Below are 20,186 nucleotides of genomic sequence, written 5' to 3' on the forward strand. Positions count from 1 at the left end.
TCTGAGCTAATTGTAACTATTTTCATGAGTAACTTTGACGTGCAAACGCTTAAGACATAAATAATAATAACCGATCCATACAAACAGCTCAATTATGCATCTTCAATGAAAAACCTGGCAGCACATTATTTACTAGGTCTGAGTCTTGGCGAAGATGGCTAGAAAAAAGGTAAGACCTTTTTCATTTACGGTTATCGTAGGCTTGCCATTTTTAGTCTCCAGAAAGCTGATTTTATCCAGAGGAGGAAGACCATTTTTTTTTCTCCTCAAAACCCTGTCATTATAGCAGTTAAATTTTCTGTGGCATCGTAATTGTTTTAAAGAGAAGCCTACTTCTAACCCTGGTCAGGGGTTAGGTAAGGTTGATTGGTTTGAATGTTTTAACATAACCCAAGGAAAAGTCTGTTTTACCTTAACCTTGCCATTAATTTGGATGCTGGCTGATTTTGGGTTAAGTTTTACTTTAAGGGCACCACTTTAATGATCAATAGAATGAAATGAAAAGCAAATCATATAGATTCTTTGTGCTTTGTAAGTGTGAATTATATCTGGTGAGCATGATTTATTGCAATATTGTTTACCTGTGCAATTTGATTAAAGGGGCTGTGAAAATCAGGTAAAGATGAAAATATGGGTACATTGAGAGATGATATAAAAAATTCTCCAAATCTCATGTAGGAGCTGAAATTTACCGAAGTATTAAGTATTATACTTAAAGTATACAAAATACTTTTGTCATCTTCCTTTTGCCATGTTGGTCACAAAATTATTGGAAGTAAACGTAGTCAGCAAAGGTTAGACTAGAATTAATGTTTGATCATCCATTGTTTGGAAGTTGAAATTTTTTCTGTTTTTTTTTTATGTATAATGCACGTTTCTGACTCTCATTTCTACTTCAAATCACTACCTTTTGAGATATCTTCCCCCTTTATCCAACAATAGTGGCTACTCACAGTGGGAACCAAAGGTTTTGTGTGGGGGATTCACGAACAGCAGTGATTTGTATAGAAATGAAGGTCAGAAATGCTTAAAAGGCATCAAAAACTAACAGAGAAAAACAATTTCAACTAAACCTAACCTGATTTGAGTTAGATGTCTGAAACGATGATGATACAGTTTAATCACGTTTAGGAAACAAACTTCCCAACAAATGAATGTAAATTATATGATAACGTATCTTTTTTTATTAACATTAGGTGGGAATTTCATGTGTCCTCTTGATTTAGTGTTTCCCCTACTATTACCTCATTTTCCCAAATTATCATAGCTTCATCCCCCCAGCTTTCATTATATTATTATCATGATATAAAAAACTGGAGGAAGTGAAGTGTTTTAGATATCTGGGAGTGGATCTGGCAGCGGATGGAACCATGAAAGCGGAAGTGGATCATAGGGTGGGGGAGGGGGCGAAAATTCTGGGAGCCTTGAAGAATGTGTGGAAGTCGAGAACATTATCTCGGAAAGCAAAAATGGGTATGTTTGAAGGAATAGTGGTTCCAACAATGTTGTATGGTTGTGAGGCGTGGGCTATGGATAGAGTTGTGCGCAGGAGGATGGATGTGCTGGAAATGAGATGTTTGAGGACAATGTGTGGTGTGAGGTGGTTTGATCGAGTAAGTAACGTAAGGGTAAGAGAGATGTGTGGAAATAAAAAGAGCGTGGTTGAGAGAGCAGAAGAGGGTGTTTTGAAATGGTTTGGGCACATGGAGAGAATGAGTGAGGAAAGATTGACCAAGAGGATATATGTGTCGGAGGTGGAGGGAACGTGGAGAAGAGGGAGACCAAATTGGAGGTGGAAAGATGGAGTGAAAAAGATTTTGTGTGATCGGGGCCTGAACATGCAGGAGGGTGAAAGGAGGGCAAGGAATAGAGTGAATTGGAGCGATGTGGTATACCGGGGTTGACGTGCTGTCAGTGGATTGAATCAAGGCATGTGAAGCATCTGGGGTAAACCATATATATATATATATATATATATATATATATATATATATATATATATATATATATATATATATATGTTAAGATGTATAGGTATGTATATGTGCGTGTGTGGACGTGTATGTATATGCATGTGTATGTGGGTGGGTTGGGCCATTCTTTCGTCTGTTTCCTTGTGCTACCTCGCAAACGCGGGAGACAGCGACAGAGTATAATAAATAAGATAAAATAATGATAATAATAATAATAAGGAATAGAGTGAATTGGGATGATGTGGTATGCCGGGGTTGTCGTGCTGTCAATGGATTGAACCAGGGCATGTGAAGCATCTGAGGTAAACCATGGAAAGTTTTGTAGGGCTTGGATGTGGAGAGGGAGCTTTGGTTTCGGTGCATTATACATGACAGCTAGAGACTGAGTGTGAACGAATGTGGCCTTTGTTTTCTTTTCCTGGCACTACCTCGCGCACATGCGGGGGAGGGGGTTTTCATTTCTTGTGTGGCGGGGTGGCGACAGGAATTAATAAGGGCAGACAGTATGAATTATGTACATGTTTATATTTGTATATGTTTGTGTGTGTATATATATGTATATGTTGAGATGTTTAGGCATGTATATGTGCATGTGTGGACGTGTATGTATATACATGTGTATGTGGGTGAGTTGGGCCATTCTTTCGTCTGTTTCCTTGCACTAGCTCGCTAACATGGGAGACAGTGACAAAGTATAATAGATGAAATAAAATGTTGAGATGTATAGGTATGTTTATGTGCATGTGTGAACATGTATGTATATACATGTGTATGTGGCTGGGTTGGGCCATTCTTTCGTCTGTTTCCTTGCGCTACCTCGCTAACACGGGAGACAGCGACAAAGTATAATGAAAAAATGATAGTCTGTGTATGTATATATATGTATATGTTGAAATGTATAGGTATGTATATGTGCATGTGTGGACGTATATGTATGTACATGTGTATGTAGATGGGTTGGGCCATTCTTTCGTCTGTTTCCTTGCGCTACCTTGCTAACGCAGGAGACAGCAACAAAGTATAATAATGATAATGATATGATGATAATAATAATAATAGTAATAAAAATGTTACCTGCAAAATATCATTTGTCCCACTGGTATCGACTTCTGCTAACTAATATCTGCATTTTTTATTGTACAGTAATAGAAACGAACTTGCAACAAGGAAGGCTGTGAAGACACTGGAAAAGATGCAGTTAGATAACATAAAAATGCAACGACTGTAGAAATCTCTAGAACCTAAGAAAACCTCACAAAACTTTTCATAGGTGTCAAGATATTGCCAAATGTTCAATACTGTAGTTGAAATATAACAGCATTCATTCTATCCAATCTGCCACCTTGGAAAGATTGTTTTTAGAAGTGGTTGCATGTACTAGGACAGATTTTTGTGGAAGCAAGTTCAAAGTACCTAGATCTCCCAGCAGCTGAAGGCAAGCACAAGACCAAAAATCAAATTTTTAAAGATACCTTTGAAAAAATTAATTTAAGGCTACTGGGGAAAGTTAGGTGAGGTTTTCATAAGTTCTGGTGACTCATAAAAGTTTTACACTGCAAAATTTTTCCACATTTTTCATAGCCTTCCTCTCTATCAAATTTTAATTGTTATTATTCAATTAATATTATGTTTCATTTGAGGTCCTTTTAACCACTTCCGGTAAGTGTTAGGGAGTCCAGTGATGTCCTTTTCTTTCACTTCCACTTGTTACTTTTGTGATGCCATTAACACTTTTACTGCAGCCTTATCACATTTCTACTCTGTGTGTGTGGGATATTCTCTGATATTTAGAGAAGACATCCATATCTTATATAAATTCAGAAAACATAATTTTCAAAATAAAATGGGATGCTACAACTTGATGAAACCATGTTTACATTAGGTATGTGCCTTTTAACATGCTGTCCTGTTGTCAGGCATATCCTGTGCTCTAGGAGTACTTTTAGGCATACTCAGAGATATTCAGGGTATTTTTGGATATGTTCTTATCACAATTATTTATGATTTCTTGTAGCTTGTAAGAGCATCACAGTTTCACAAATTGTATAATATGAGGATACAGATCTCTTATGTTACAGCTTGTGTGATGCCCTTTACTCTTTCACTACGGCAGCCCTAATATCTATCATACAGGGAAAATTTTTGGCTGAAGCATATATTTTACTTCTAGGCAAAGTTAGCCAATTCAAGAATATTTAACTTTTATGTCACAGCTTCAGTGGATAAAAAATATGAGGGCAGCTATGCCCCAGCTACATAAAAAGACATAGTAAGATTCTAAGTGTTAATGGTTTACTTCAGTCTCACCAATGAAGGAACTTATGAGAGTGGAAGAAATCTTGATCAGCAAACTCTTAGTTTGTGTGATTTAAAAGGGCACTTAGATGTAATGACAGTAGTTAATGTGATTTAAAAGACATTGATTAGATGTAATGACAGTATCTTTTCTGCCTGAACAATTATATCGAAGATACCAAATAAAGCCATAAAATTATCTGGAATTAACTCAGTTTCCATAGCAGGAAGACATTGTTTTACTGCTCTCTCTTATGTCTTGAGTTTAACAGTCCCTTAGAAGGAAAGAATAATGGATCTGCTGCATGGTAGTACATGATGGGGGGCAGAAGATAACCTTAACTCCAATGTTTATGTGTCTGCATCTCATATGGCATTTTGGAAAGTAGGTATTCCTTTTTGTACCATTCATAGCAAATGGAGAAAAACAAGAGCATATAGAGTAAGTTTCATCCAGTGTGAAAAGGTCAAATGTTCTTCAGTGAATGGAAGCAGATTTCTAAGTGAAACAAATATGAAGAAGATATAGCTTATTAAGTGAAGCTCTAACTGTCTTTAGAAGTGTACATCATATATATTTTTTTCTGTATTGTAAATTTTAATGGTGCTTGATATGATTTTCTTGACATTTTATTATTTTCCTTGATTTTTCTCATTTAAGGAGCATTTTAGGTGTGCTTTGATGAAGGGACCTTTTAAGTAAAGAAGATAGGCTCCCCTCACATATTATTGTAAATTGGAAATCTTGTAAAGTAGATCACAGGAAGCTGTCATTCATGGTGTATCATTAGTTAACATGAACTTGCTCATATGAAGGCATTTCTAAAATGGAATTTTCAGCTCAGCAGTATATTGGGTCGTGTTTTCATCAGTGGATAGTGGGTATCAGTAAAGCATTATATATATATATATATATCTGGGAGTGGATCTGGCAGCGGATGGAACCATGGAAGCGGAAGTGAATCATAGGGTGGGGGAGGGGGCGAAAATCCTGGGAGCCTTGAAGAATGTGTGGAAGTCGAGAACATTATCTCGGAAAGCAGAAATGGGTATGTTTGAAGGAATAGTGGTTCCAACAATGTTGTATGGTTGCGAGGCGTGGGCTATGGATAGAGTTGTGCGCAGGAGGATGGATGTGCTGGAAATGAGATGTTTGAGGACAATGTGTGGTGTGAGGTGGTTTGATCGAGTAAGTAACGTAAGGGTAAGAGAGATGTGTGGAAATAAAAAGAGCGTGGTTGAGAGAGCAGAAGAGGGTGTTTTGAAATGGTTTGGGCACATGGAGAGAATGAGTGAGGAAAGATTGACCAAGAAGATATATGTGTCGGAGGTGGAGGGAACGAGGAGAAGTGGGAGACCAAATTGGAGGTGGAAAGATGGAGTGAAAAAGATTTTGTGTGATCGGGGCCTGAACATGCAGGAGGGTGAAAGGAGGGCAAGGAATAGAGTGAATTGGATCGATGTGGTATACCGGGGTTGACGTGCTGTCAGTGGATTGAATCAGGGCATGTGAAGCGTCTGGGGTGAACCATGGAAAGCTGTGTAGGTATGTATATTTGCGTGTGTGGACGTATGTATATACATGTGTATGGGGGTGGGTTGGGCCATTTCTTTCGTCTGTTTCCTTGCGCTACCTCGCAAATGCGGGAGACAGCGACAAAGCAAAAAATATATGTATATATGTATATATATATATATATATTATATATATATATATATATATATATATATATATATATATATATATATATATATATTCTTTTCTTTTTTTTATACTATTTGCCATTTCCCGCATTAGCGAGGTAGCGTCAAGAACAGAGGACTGGGCCTTTGAGAGAATATCCTCACGTGGCCCCTTCTCTGTTCCTTCTTTTGGAAAATTAAAAAAAATGAGAGGGGAGGATTTCCAGCCCCCCGCTCCCTTCCCATGTAGTCGCCCTCTACGACACGCAGGGAATACGTGGGAAGTATTCTTTCTCCCCTCTCCCCAGGATAATATATATATATATATATATATATATATATATATATATATATATATTATCCTGGGGATAGGGGAGAAAGAATACTTCCCACGTATTCCCTGCGTGTCGTAGAAGGCGACTAAAAGGGAAGGGAGCGGGGGGGCTGGAAATCCTCCCCTCTCATTTTTTTTTTTTATTTTTCCAAAAGAAGGAACAGAGAAGGGGGCCAAGTGAGGATATTCCCTCAAAGGCCCAGTCCTCTGTTCTTAACGCTACCTCACTAATGCGGGAAATGGCGAATAGTATGAAAGAAAGAAATATATATATATATATATATGATTATATATACTGTATTTGGTCTAATTTGCTAACCATTTAGTAAGTGATGTTTTCATTCAGGTATATTGTAAGGTTCTTTATATTTCATGGCGTACATTTCATAATACATAAGCTAGGTACATTTCAGAGCACATTCCATGCTTCAAATGAAAAGGGCATCTTTTCTTATCCTTATTCTCTCATGTCTGATTTGCTTTTTTGGATATTAAAAAAAGAAGCTGTTTGTACTCCCTTGTATTTCATGCCTTTCTCATATATCATATTGTTTTTTCCTGCACTCAGAGTAGGGTGGCGTATGCAGAATCTTCCTCAGTACCAATCATCTCCTTAGCAGTAAGTGATGAAGACCTAACAGCAATGCTTGAAATATTCACGGAAGAATATAAATGTTGTCTTGGCTGTCAAATAATTGAAGTACTGTAGTTTTATCTTGCTTGCCCTTAAAGATAAGAATGCGTGAGATGAATGAGGCCTGCACAACAAACGTACACGAGGGAAGTACAAGTGAAGTAGGAAAGGACTGAGAGAGGTATATGTTTGGAAAAACAGGAAAAGGAAAGGAGAAATAGTAACGTTTGTAAGTTAGTTTTTAGTTTTTAAATGCAACAAAGGAAAAGAGCCTTATGTGGAAGAGTGCACCTTCTCTTTTGAAAGGGCTGTAGTATCCAGATGAAGTTGAGACCTGTCTTTTGTCCAGTTCTCATATTTTCCTTGCCATCATATACTTGCATTTTTATAACATGTTAGGCCGTGCAAGCAAATATTTTTTGAGAATTTCCTTGCTTATCTTTTGCTCTGCCTCTTGTGATGTTGATTCATTGATATTGATGTACTGTAATGATCTTTGTGGTATTACAGCCTAGAGATTTTTCAATGCACCCTTGCAAATCATATTGTAGTCCATAGCTAAATTGTTATTTTTTTGTCGGATTTATTATACTTTAGTCATATATTGATCTCAGTTGCTCTCTCTCTCATCATGAGAATCATTATGTTATTAATGAATTAGAAAATTTAGAAAATGAGTTGGTAAGTTGATGAGGGAGGGAAGTGCAATTATTTTGAAAAACTGACCTGCATGATTCAAGTACAGTACTAAATGTTCAGCACTCACCAAATACCACTTTGGTGTTGTCTCCTTTTGTCATTGCAGTGTTGGATGTTACCTTTCAGCCAGAGCCGTATGGCTATATTTATTTGTGTTCTGCATCATTTTTGTCATTATGATTAGAAATTTCCAGCATTTCCAAAGAATGAAACATGCACATCAATGATGTAGTCATTTTAGACCACTGTTATCAGTAGAGCTCATTTTGAATGATATTGTAGATCATTATCTCTTCAGCCACTCTCCCCATATATATATATATATATATATATATATATATATATATATATATATATATATATATATATATATATATATAATTCCCTTGGTATAGGGGAGAAAGAATACTTCCCACGTATTCCCTGCGTGTCGTAGAAGGCGACTAAAAGGGAAGGGAGCGGGGGGCTGGAAATCCTCCCCTCTCTTCTTTTTTTTTTTTTTTTTTTTTTCCAAAGGAAGGAACAGAGAAGGGGGCTAGATGAGGATGTTTCCTCAGAGGCCCATTCCTCTGTTCTTAACGCTACCTCGCTGATGCGGGAAATGGCGAATAGCATGAAAGAAAGAAAGATTATATATTATTATTATTTTTTTTTTTTATTATACTTTGTCGCTGTCTCCCGCGTTTGCGAGGTAGCGCAAGGAAACAGATGAAAGAAATGGCCCAACCCCCCCCATACACATGTATATACATACGTCCACACACGCAAATATACATACCTACACAGCTTTCCATGGTTTACCCCAGACGTTTCACATGCCTTGATTCAATCCACTGACAGCACGTCAACCCCGGTATACCACATCGCTCCAATTCACTCTATTCCTTGCCCTCCTTTCACCCTCCTGCATGTTCAGGCCCCGATCACACAAAATCTTTTTCACTCCATCTTTCCACCTCCAATTTGGTCTCCCTCTTCTCCTCGTTCCCTCCACCTCCGACACATATATCTTCTTGGTCAATCTTTCCTAACTCATTCTCTCCATGTGCCCAAACCACTTCAAAACACCCTCTTCTGCTCTCTCAACCACGCTCTTTTTATTTCCACACATCTCTCTTACCCTTACGTTACTCACTCGATCAAACCACCTCACACCACACATTGTCCTCAAACATCTCATTTCCAGCACATCCATCCTCCTGCGCACAACTCTATCCGTAGCCCACGCCTCGCAACCATACAACATTGTTGGAACCACTATTCCTTCAAACATACCCATTTTTGCTTTCCGAGATAATGTTCTCGACTTCCACACATTCTTCAAGGCCCCCAGAATTTTCACCCCCTCCCCCACCCTATGATCCACTTCCGCTTCCATGGTTCCATCCGCTGCCAGATCCACTCCCAGATATCTAAAACACTTCACTTCCTCCAGTTTTTCTCCATTCAAACTCACCTCCCAATTGACTTGACCCTCAACCCTACTGTACCTAATAACCTTGCTCTTATTCACATTTACTCTTAACTTTCTTCTTCCACACACTTTACCAAACTCAGTCACCAGCTTCTGCAGTTTCTCACATGAATCAGCCACCAGCGCTGTATCATCAGCGAACAACAACTGACTCACTTCCCAAGCTCTCTCATCCCCAACAGACTTCATACTTGCCCCTCTTTCCAAAACTCTTGCATTTACCTCCCACACAACCCCATCCATAAACAAATTAAACAACCATGGAGACATCACACACCCCTGCCGCAAACCTACATTCACTGAGAACCAATCACTTTCCTCTCTTCCTACACGTACACATGCCTTACATCCTCGATAAAAACTTTTCACTGCTTCTAACAACTATAACAACTATATTATTATTATTATTATTTTGCTTTTTCGCTGTCTCCCGCGTTTGCGAGGTAGCGCAAGGAAACAGACGAAAGAAATGGCCCAACCCACCCCCATACACATGTATATACTTACACGTCCACATACTGTCTGCCTTTATTCATTCCCATCCCCACCTCGCCACACATGGAATTACATCCCCCTCCCCCCTCATGTGTGCAAGGTAGCACTAGGAAAAGACAACAAAGGCCCCATTCGTTCACACTCAGTCTCTAGCTGTCATGTAATAATGCCCGAAACCACAGCTCCCTTTCCACATCCAGGCCCCACAGAACTTTCCATGGTTTACCCCAAATGCTTCACATGCCCTGGTTCAATCCATTGACAGCACGTCGACCCCGGTATACCACATCGATCCAATTCACTCTATACCTTGCCCGCCTTTAACCCTCCTGCATGTTCAGGCCCCGATCACTCAAAATCTTTTTTACTCCATCTTTCCACCTCCAATTTGGTCTCCCACTTCTTGTTCCCTCCACCTCCAACACATATATCCCCTTGGTCAATCTTTCCTCACTCATTCTTTCCATGTGACCAAACCATTTCAAAACACCCTCTTCTGCTCTCTCAACCACACTCTTTTTATTTCCACACATCTCTCTTACCCTATTAGAAATGAGATGTTTGAGGACAATATGTGGTGTGAGGTGGTTTGATCGAGTAAGTAACGAAAGGGTAAGAGAGATGTGTGGTAATTTAATGAGTGTGGTTGAGAGAGCAGAAGAGGGTGTATTGAAGTGGTTTGGTCACACGGAGAGAATGAGTGAGGATATATGTATCAGAGGTGGAGGGAACGAGGAGAAGTGGGAGACCAAATTGGAGGTGGAAGGATGGAGTCAAAAGGATTTTGAATGATCAGGGCCTGAACATGCGGGAGGGTGAAAGGCGTGCAAGGAATAGAGTGAATTGGAACGATGTGGTATACTGGGGTTGATGTGCTGTCAATGGATTGAACCAGGGCATGTGAAGCATCTGGGATAAACCATGGAAAGTTTGTAGGGCCTGGATGTGGAAAGGGAGCTGTGGTTTGGATGCATTATACATGACAGCTAGAGACTGAGTGTGAACGAATGTGGCCTTTGCTTTCTTTTCCTAACACTACCTGGATTGTGTGCATTAATGAACTGGCCTTGATTGGGGCTTCAGTTGTCTATGCTGTCACAGCTATCATAAAAGATCTTCTGTATTTGTTATTCTTTAAATATATAAATGCTTTACATAACTTGGAAAAAAGGGGGGTCATACAGGAATAGACAGGAAAGTCCAATGAGAGGTTAGAGGGTTATGATATGTCACTGTAGTTTACTGGAGAATACCAGAAGGATGAATTGTCCATTACTGATTGCCTATGAGTTGCTCACTTTTTGAGTAATTTTGTAACTGACTGGGTACCACCCTTCTTAGTGGAATGCATGATATCAGCAGCAAAGTCTAGAATAGCTACTTGGTAACTGAGTTTGCATTTCTCACTAATATAGTATAACATGAGCTGAGTTACTTTGATGGACTAGTCAGTTTCCTGGCAGCATATAGACTCATGTATCTCAGACACTTTTCTAGGAATTTCAAGATACAGTAGAATTAGTTACGTATGTATGGATGCCACTTACAGACAGTTTTCATTTTATTCATGACTTTATGCGGTTCACGTGCATATACCATTGATAGAGGTGATTTTTTCCTCAGTGTCATCCCAAACTACACTGAAGACTATCTTCATTTAGTTATTTTCATTCTTATAATTATCTCCTTTGTGTTTTGACCCATTGATTGTAGCTTCTCTGGATATTTAATATGCCTGCAGTTTGGCAATTTTGAATACACTAAAGAAAATTATATTTTCTTTGTACCTTTCATCAGAGCTTTATTTCTAATGTGTGTGTGTATATATATATATATATATATATATATATATATATATATATATATATATATATATATATATATATATATATTTTTTTTTTTGCTTTGTCGCTGTCTCCCGCGTTTGCGAGGTAGCGCAAGGAAACAGACGAAAGAAATGGCCCAACCCACCCCCATACACATGTATATACATACGTCCACACACGCAAAATATACATACCTACACAGCTTTCCATGGTTTACCCCAGACGCTTCACATGCCCTGATTCAATCCACTGACAGCACGTCAACCCCGGTATACCACATCGATCCAATTCACTCTATTCCTTGCCCTCCTTTCACCTTCCTGCATGTTCAGGCCCCGATCACACAAGATCTTTTTCACTCCATCTTTCCACCTCCTATTTGGTCTCCCACTTCTCCTCGTTCCCTCCACCTCCGACACATATATCCTCTTGGTCAATCTTTCCTCACTCATTCTCTCCATGTGCCCAAACCATTTCAAAACACCCTCTTCTGCTCTCTCAACCACGCTCTTTTTATTTCCACTCATCTCTCTTACCCTTACGTTACTTACTCGATCAAACCACCTCACACCACACATTGTCCTCAAACATCTCATTTCCAGCACATCCATCCTCCTGCGCACAACTCTATCCATAGCCCATGCCTCGCAACCATACAACATTGTTGGAACCACTATTCCTTCAAATATACCCATTTTTGCTTTCCGAGATAATGTTCTCGACTTCCACACATTCTTCAAGACTCCCAGGATTTTCGCCCCCTCCCCCACCCTATGATCCACTTCCGCTTCCATGGTTCCATCCGCTGCCAGATCCACTCCCAGATATCTAAAACACTTTACTTCCTCCAGTTTTTTCTGAATAAGGGCAGACAGTATGGATTATGTACATGTGTATATATATATATATATATATGTATATGTCTGTATGTGTATATATATATATATATGTATACGTTGAGATGTATAGGTATGTATATGTGTGTATGTGGACATGTATGTATATACATGTGTATGTGGGTGGGTTGGGCCATTCTTTCGTCTGTTTCCTTGCAAAAATGGGTATGTTTGAAGGAATAGTGGTTCCAACAATGTTATATGGTTGCGAGGCATGGGCTATAGATAGAGTTGTGCGGAGGAGGGTGGATGTGCTGGAAATGAGAAATATATATATGGGAGAAAGAAAACTTCCCATGTATTCCCTGTGTATCATAAAAGGCGACCAAAAGTGGTGGGAGCAGGGCAGCTGAAAATCCTCCTCTCCAGTTTTTACTTTTCCAAGAAGCAGAAACAGAGAAAGAGGGCCAGGTGATGATTTTCCCTCTAAGTCTCAGCCCTCTGTTCTTGATGCTATGTCGCTAATACAGTGAATGGCAAGTATGTAAAAAAAAAAACACGTATTTGCCATTTCCTGCATAAGCGAGGTAGTGTTAAGAACAGAGGACTGAGCCTTAGAGGGAATATCCTCACTTGGCCCTCTTCTTTATTACTTTTTTTGGAAAAGTGAAAATGGGAGGGGAGGATTTCCAGCTCCCTGCTCCCTCCCCATTTAGTTGCCCTCTATGACATGCAGGGAATACGTGGGAAGTATTCTTTCTCCCCTATCCCCAGGATAATATTATATATATATATATATTATATATATATATATATATATATTATCCTGGGGATAGGGGAGAAAGAATACTTCCCACGTATTCCCTGCGTGTCGTAGAAGGCGACTAAAAGGGAAGGGAGCGGGGGGCTGGAAATCCTCCCCTCTCATTTTTTTTTTTTATTTTTCCAAAAGAAGGAACAGAGAAGGGGGCCAAGTGAGGATATTCCCTCAAAGGCCCAGTCCTCTGTTCTTAACGCTACTTCACTAATGCGGGAAATGGCGAATAGTATGAAAGAAAGAAATATATATATATATATGATTATATATACTGTATTTGGTCTAATTTGCTAACCATTTAGTAAGTGTTGTTTTCATTCAGGTATATTGTAAGGTTCTTTATATTTCATGGCGTACATTTCATAATACATAAGCTAGGTACATTTCAGAGCACATTCCATGCTTCAAATGAAAAGGGCATCTTTTCTTATCCTTATTCTCTCATGTCTGATTTGCTTTTTTGGATATTAAAAAAAAAGCTGTTTGTACTCCTTGTATTTTCATGCCTTTCTCATATATCATATTGTTTTTTCCTGCACTCAGAGTAGGGTGGCGTATGCAGAATCTTCCTCAGTACCAATCATCTCCTTAGCAGTAAGTGATGAAGACCTAACAGCAATGCTTGAAATATTCACGGAAGAATATAAATGTTGTCTTGGCTGTCAAATAATTGAAGTACTGTAGTTTTATCTTGCTTGCCTTAAAGATAAGAATGCGTGAGATGAATGAGGCCTGCACAACAAACGTACACGAGGGAAGTACAAGTGAAGTAGGAAAGGACTGAGAGAGGTATATGTTTGGAAAAACAGGAAAAGGAAAGGAGAAATAGTAACGTTTGTAAGTTAGTTTTTAGTTTTTAAATGCAACAAAGGAAAAGAGCCTTATGTGGAAGAGTGCACCTTCTCTTTTGAAAGGCTGTAGAATCCAGATGAAGTTGAGACCTGTTTTTGTCCAGTTCTCATATTTTCCTTGCCATCATATACTTGCATTTTTATAACATGTTAGGCCGTGCAAGCAAATATTTTTTGAGAATTTCCTTGCTTATCTTTTGCTCTGCCTCTTGTGATGTTGATTCATTGATATTGATGTACTGTAATGATCTTTGTGGTATTACAGCCTAGAGATTTTTCAATGCACCCTGCAAATCATATTGTAGTCCATAGCTAAATTGTTATTTTTTTGTCGGATTTATTATACTTTAGTCATATATTGATCTCAGTTGCTCTCTCTCTCATCATGAGAATCATTATGTTATTAATGAATTAGAAAATTTAGAAAATGAGTTGGTAAGTTGATGAGGGAGGGAAGTGCAATTATTTTGAAAAACTGACCTGCATGATTCAAGTACAGTACTAAATGTTTCAGCACTCACCAAATACCACTTGGTGTTGTCTCCTTTTGTCATTGCAGTGTTGGATGTTACCTTTCAGCCAGAGCCGTATGGCTATATTTATTTGTGTTCTGCATCATTTTTGTCATTATGATTAGAAATTTCCAGCATTTCCAAAGAATGAAACATGCACATCAATGATGTAGTCATTTTAGACCACTGTTATCAGTAGAGCTCATTTTGAATGATATTGTAGATCATTAGCGCTTCTGCAATTCGCCCTAATATATATTATATATATATATAATATATAGTATATATATATATATTATTATATATATATATATTATATATATATATAAATTCCCTTGGTATAGGGGAGAAAGAATACTTCCCACGTATTCCCTGCGTGTCGTAGAAGGCGACTAAAAGGGAAGGGAGCGGGGGGCTGGAAATCCTCCCCTCTCATTTTTTTTTTTTATTTTTCCAAAAGAAGGAACAGAGAAGGGGGCCAAGTGAGGATATTCCCTCAAAGGCCCAGTCCTCTGTTCTTAACGCTACTTCACTAATGCGGGAAATGGCGAATAGTATGAAAGAAAGAAATATATATATATATATATATGATTATATATACTGTATTTGGTCTAATTTGCTAACCATTTAGTAAGTGATGTTTTCATTCAGGTATATTGTAAGGTTCTTTATATTTCATGGCGTACATTTCATAATACATAAGCTAGGTACATTTCAGAGCACATTCCATGCTTCAAATGAAAAGGGCATCTTTTCTTATCCTTATTCTCTCATGTCTGATTTGCTTTTTTGGATATTAAAAAAAAAAGCTGTTTGTACTCCCTTGTATTTCATGCCTTTCTCATATATCATATTGTTTTTTCCTGCACTCAGAGTAGGGTGGCGTATGCAGAATCTTCCTCAGTACCAATCATCTCCTTAGCAGTAAGTGATGAAGACCTAACAGCAATGCTTGAAATATTCACGGAAGAATATAAATGTTGTCTTGGCTGTCAAATAATTGAAGTACTGTAGTTTTATCTTGCTTGCCCTTAAAGATAAGAATGCGTGAGATGAATGAGGCCTGCACAACAAACGTACACGAGGGAAGTACAAGTGAAGTAGGAAAGGACTGAGAGAGGTATATGTTTGGAAAAACAGGAAAAGGAAAGGAGAAATAGTAACGTTTGTAAGTTAGTTTTTAGTTTTTAAATGCAACAAAGGAAAAGAGCCTTATGTGGAAGAGTGCACCTTCTCTTTTGAAAGGGCTGTAGTATCCAGATGAAGTTGAGACCTGTCTTTTGTCCAGTTCTCATATTTTCCTTGCCATCATATACTTGCATTTTTATAACATGTTAGGCCGTGCAAGCAAATATTTTTTGAGAATTTCCTTGCTTATCTTTTGCTCTGCCTCTTGTGATGTTGATTCATTGATATTGATGTACTGTAATGATCTTTGTGGTATTACAGCCTAGAGATTTTTCAATGCACCCTTGCAAATCATATTGTAGTCCATAGCTAAATTGTTATTTTTTTTGTCGGATTTATTATACTTTAGTCATATATTGATCTCAGTTGCTCTCTCTCTCATCATGAGAATCATTATGTTATTAATGAATTAGAAAATTTAGAAAATGAGTTGGTAAGTTGATGAGGGAGGGAAGTGCAATTATTTTGAAAAACTGACCTGCATGATTCAAGTACAGTACTAAATGTTCAGCACTCACCAAATACCACTTTGGTGTTGTCTCCTTTTGTCATTGCAGTGTTGGATGTTACCTTTCAGCCAGAGCCGTATGGCTATATTTATTTGTGTTCTGCATCATTTTTGTCATTATGATTAGAAATTTCCAGCATTTCCAAAGAATGAAACATGCACATCAATGATGTAGTCATTTTAGACCACTGTTATCAGTAGAGCTCATTTTGAATGATATTGTAGATCATTATCTCTTCAGCCACTCTCCCCATATATATATATATATATATATATATATATATATATATATATATATATATATATATATATATATATATATATAATTCCCTTGGTATAGGGGAGAAAGAATACTTCCCACGTATTCCCTGCGTGTCGTAGAAGGCGACTAAAAGGGAAGGGAGCGGGGGGCTGGAAATCCTCCCCTCTCTTCTTTTTTTTTTTTTTTTTTTTTTTCCAAAGGAAGGAACAGAGAAGGGGGCTAGATGAGGATGTTTCCTCAGAGGCCCATTCCTCTGTTCTTAACGCTACCTCGCTGATGCGGGAAATGGCGAATAGCATGAAAGAAAGAAAGATTATATATTATTATTATTTTTTTTTTTTTATTATACTTTGTCGCTGTCTCCCGCGTTTGCGAGGTAGCGCAAGGAAACAGATGAAAGAAATGGCCCAACCCCCCCCATACACATGTATATACATACGTCCACACACGCAAATATACATACCTACACAGCTTTCCATGGTTTACCCCAGACGTTTCACATGCCTTGATTCAATCCACTGACAGCACGTCAACCCCGGTATACCACATCGCTCCAATTCACTCTATTCCTTGCCCTCCTTTCACCCTCCTGCATGTTCAGGCCCCGATCACACAAAATCTTTTTCACTCCATCTTTCCACCTCCAGTTTGGTCTCCCTCTTCTCCTCGTTCCCTCCACCTCCGACACATATATCTTCTTGGTCAATCTTTCCTAACTCATTCTCTCCATGTGCCCAAACCACTTCAAAACACCCTCTTCTGCTCTCTCAACCACGCTCTTTTTATTTCCACACATCTCTCTTACCCTTACGTTACTCACTCGATCAAACCACCTCACACCACACATTGTCCTCAAACATCTCATTTCCAGCACATCCATCCTCCTGCGCACAACTCTATCCGTAGCCCACGCCTCGCAACCATACAACATTGTTGGAACCACTATTCCTTCAAACATACCCATTTTTGCTTTCCGAGATAATGTTCTCGACTTCCACACATTCTTCAAGGCCCCCAGAATTTTCACCCCCTCCCCCACCCTATGATCCACTTCCGCTTCCATGGTTCCATCCGCTGCCAGATCCACTCCCAGATATCTAAAACACTTCACTTCCTCCAGTTTTTCTCCATTCAAACTCACCTCCCAATTGACTTGACCCTCAACCCTACTGTACCTAATAACCTTGCTCTTATTCACATTTACTCTTAACTTTCTTCTTCCACACACTTTACCAAACTCAGTCACCAGCTTCTGCAGTTTCTCACATGAATCAGCCACCAGCGCTGTATCATCAGCGAACAACAACTGACTCACTTCCCAAGCTCTCTCATCCCCAACAGACTTCATACTTGCCCCTCTTTCCAAAACTCTTGCATTTACCTCCCACACAACCCCATCCATAAACAAATTAAACAACCATGGAGACATCACACACCCCTGCCGCAAACCTACATTCACTGAGAACCAATCACTTTCCTCTCTTCCTACACGTACACATGCCTTACATCCTCGATAAAAACTTTTCACTGCTTCTAACAACTATAACAACTATATTATTATTATATTATTATTTGCTTTTTCGCTGTCTCCCGCGTTTGCGAGGTAGCGCAAGGAAACAGACGAAAGAAATGGCCCAACCCACCCCCATACACATGTATATACTTACACGTCCACATACTGTCTGCCTTTATTCATTCCCATCCCCACCTCGCCACACATGGAATTACATCCCCCTCCCCCCTCATGTGTGCAAGGTAGCACTAGGAAAAGACAACAAAGGCCCCATTCGTTCACACTCAGTCTCTAGCTGTCATGTAATAATGCCCGAAACCACAGCTCCCTTTCCACATCCAGGCCCCACAGAACTTTCCATGGTTTACCCCAAATGCTTCACATGCCCTGGTTCAATCCATTGACAGCACGTCGACCCCGGTATACCACATCGATCCAATTCACTCTATACCTTGCCCGCCTTTAACCCTCCTGCATGTTCAGGCCCCGATCACTCAAAATCTTTTTTACTCCATCTTTCCACCTCCAATTTGGTCTCCCACTTCTTGTTCCCTCCACCTCCAACACATATATCCCCTTGGTCAATCTTTCCTCACTCATTCTTTCCATGTGACCAAACCATTTCAAAACACCCTCTTCTGCTCTCTCAACCACACTCTTTTTATTTCCACACATCTCTCTTACCCTATTAGAAATGAGATGTTTGAGGACAATATGTGGTGTGAGGTGGTTTGATCGAGTAAGTAACGAAAGGGTAAGAGAGATGTGTGGTAATTTAATGAGTGTGGTTGAGAGAGCAGAAGAGGGTGTATTGAAGTGGTTTGGTCACACGGAGAGAATGAGTGAGGATATATGTATCAGAGGTGGAGGGAACGAGGAGAAGTGGGAGACCAAATTGGAGGTGGAAGGATGGAGTCAAAAGGATTTTGAATGATCAGGGCCTGAACATGCGGGAGGGTGAAAGGCGTGCAAGGAATAGAGTGAATTGGAACGATGTGGTATACTGGGGTTGATGTGCTGTCAATGGATTGAACCAGGGCATGTGAAGCATCTGGGATAAACCATGGAAAGTTTGTAGGGCCTGGATGTGGAAAGGGAGCTGTGGTTTGGATGCATTATACATGACAGCTAGAGACTGAGTGTGAACGAATGTGGCCTTTGCTTTCTTTTCCTAACACTACCTGGATTGTGTGCATTAATGAACTGGCCTTGATTGGGGCTTCAGTTGTCTATGCTGTCACAGTTATCATAAAAGATCTTCTGTATTTGTTATTCTTTAAATATATAAATGCTTTACATAACTTGGAAAAAAGGGGGGTCATACAGGAATAGACAGGAAAGTCCAATGAGAGGTTAGAGGGTTATGATATGTCACTGTAGTTTACTGGAGAATACCAGAAGGATGAATTGTCCATTACTGATTGCCTATGAGTTGCTCACTTTTTGAGTAATTTTGTAACTGACTGGGTACCACCCTTCTTAGTGGAATGCATGATATCAGCAGCAAAGTCTAGAATAGCTACTTGGTAACTGAGTTTGCATTTCTCACTAATATAGTATAACATGAGCTGAGTTTCTTTGATGGACTAGTCAGTTTCCTGGCAGCATATAGACTCATGTATCTCAGACACTTTTCTAGGAATTTCAAGATACAGTAGAATTAGTTACGTATGTATGGATGCCACTTACAGACAGTTTTCATTTTATTCAATGGGACTTTATGCGGTTCACGTGCATATACCATTGATAGAGGTGATTTTTCCTCAGTGTCATCCCAAACTACACTGAAGACTATCTTCATTTAGTTATTTTCATTCTTATATTATCTCCTTTGTGTTTTGACCCATTGATTGTAGCTTCTCTGGATATTTAGTATGCCTGCAGTTTGGCAATTTTGAATACACTAAAGAAAATTATATTTTCTTTGTACCTTTCATCAGAGCTTTATTTCTAATGTGTGTGTGTATATATATATATATATATATAGATATATATATATATATATATATATTTATATATATTATATATATATATATCTATATATATATATATTTTTTTTTTTGCTTTGTCGCTGTCTCCCGCGTTTGCGAGGTAGCGCAAGGAAACAGACGAAAGAAATGGCCCAACCCACCCCCATACACATGTATATACTTACACGTCCACATACTGTCTGCCTTTATTCATTCCCATCCCCACCTCGCCACACATGGAATTACATCCCCCTCCCCCCTCATGTGTGCAAGGTAGCACTAGGAAAAGACAACAAAGGCCCCATTCGTTCACACT

At 39.0% G+C, this 20,186-nt stretch overlaps 1 protein-coding gene across 6 annotated transcripts in view; it reads left to right on the top strand.

The window, feature by feature from the left end:
• Window positions 1-28: 28 nt before the first annotated feature.
• Window positions 29-20,186, top strand: part of chm (lysine acetyltransferase chameau) — a 104,743-nt gene continuing 84,585 nt past the window's right edge. For 2 of the 6 annotated variants that reach the window (XM_071673637.1, XM_071673641.1), the window contains exons 1-2: window positions 70-169; window positions 13,610-13,660. In XM_071673637.1, the coding sequence (XP_071529738.1) occupies window positions 155-169; window positions 13,610-13,660 (66 nt within the window). In that variant the 5' untranslated portion in view covers window positions 70-154. Of the gene's footprint in view, window positions 170-13,609; window positions 13,661-20,186 lie in introns of all 6 variants that reach the window. The other 4 variants (XM_071673639.1, XM_071673640.1, XM_071673638.1 and 1 more) reach the window with 2 other exon arrangements.

The sequence above is a fragment of the Panulirus ornatus genome, chromosome 19 (genome assembly GCF_036320965.1).
Source record: "Panulirus ornatus isolate Po-2019 chromosome 19, ASM3632096v1, whole genome shotgun sequence".
Lineage (NCBI taxonomy): Eukaryota > Metazoa > Arthropoda > Malacostraca > Decapoda > Palinuridae > Panulirus > Panulirus ornatus.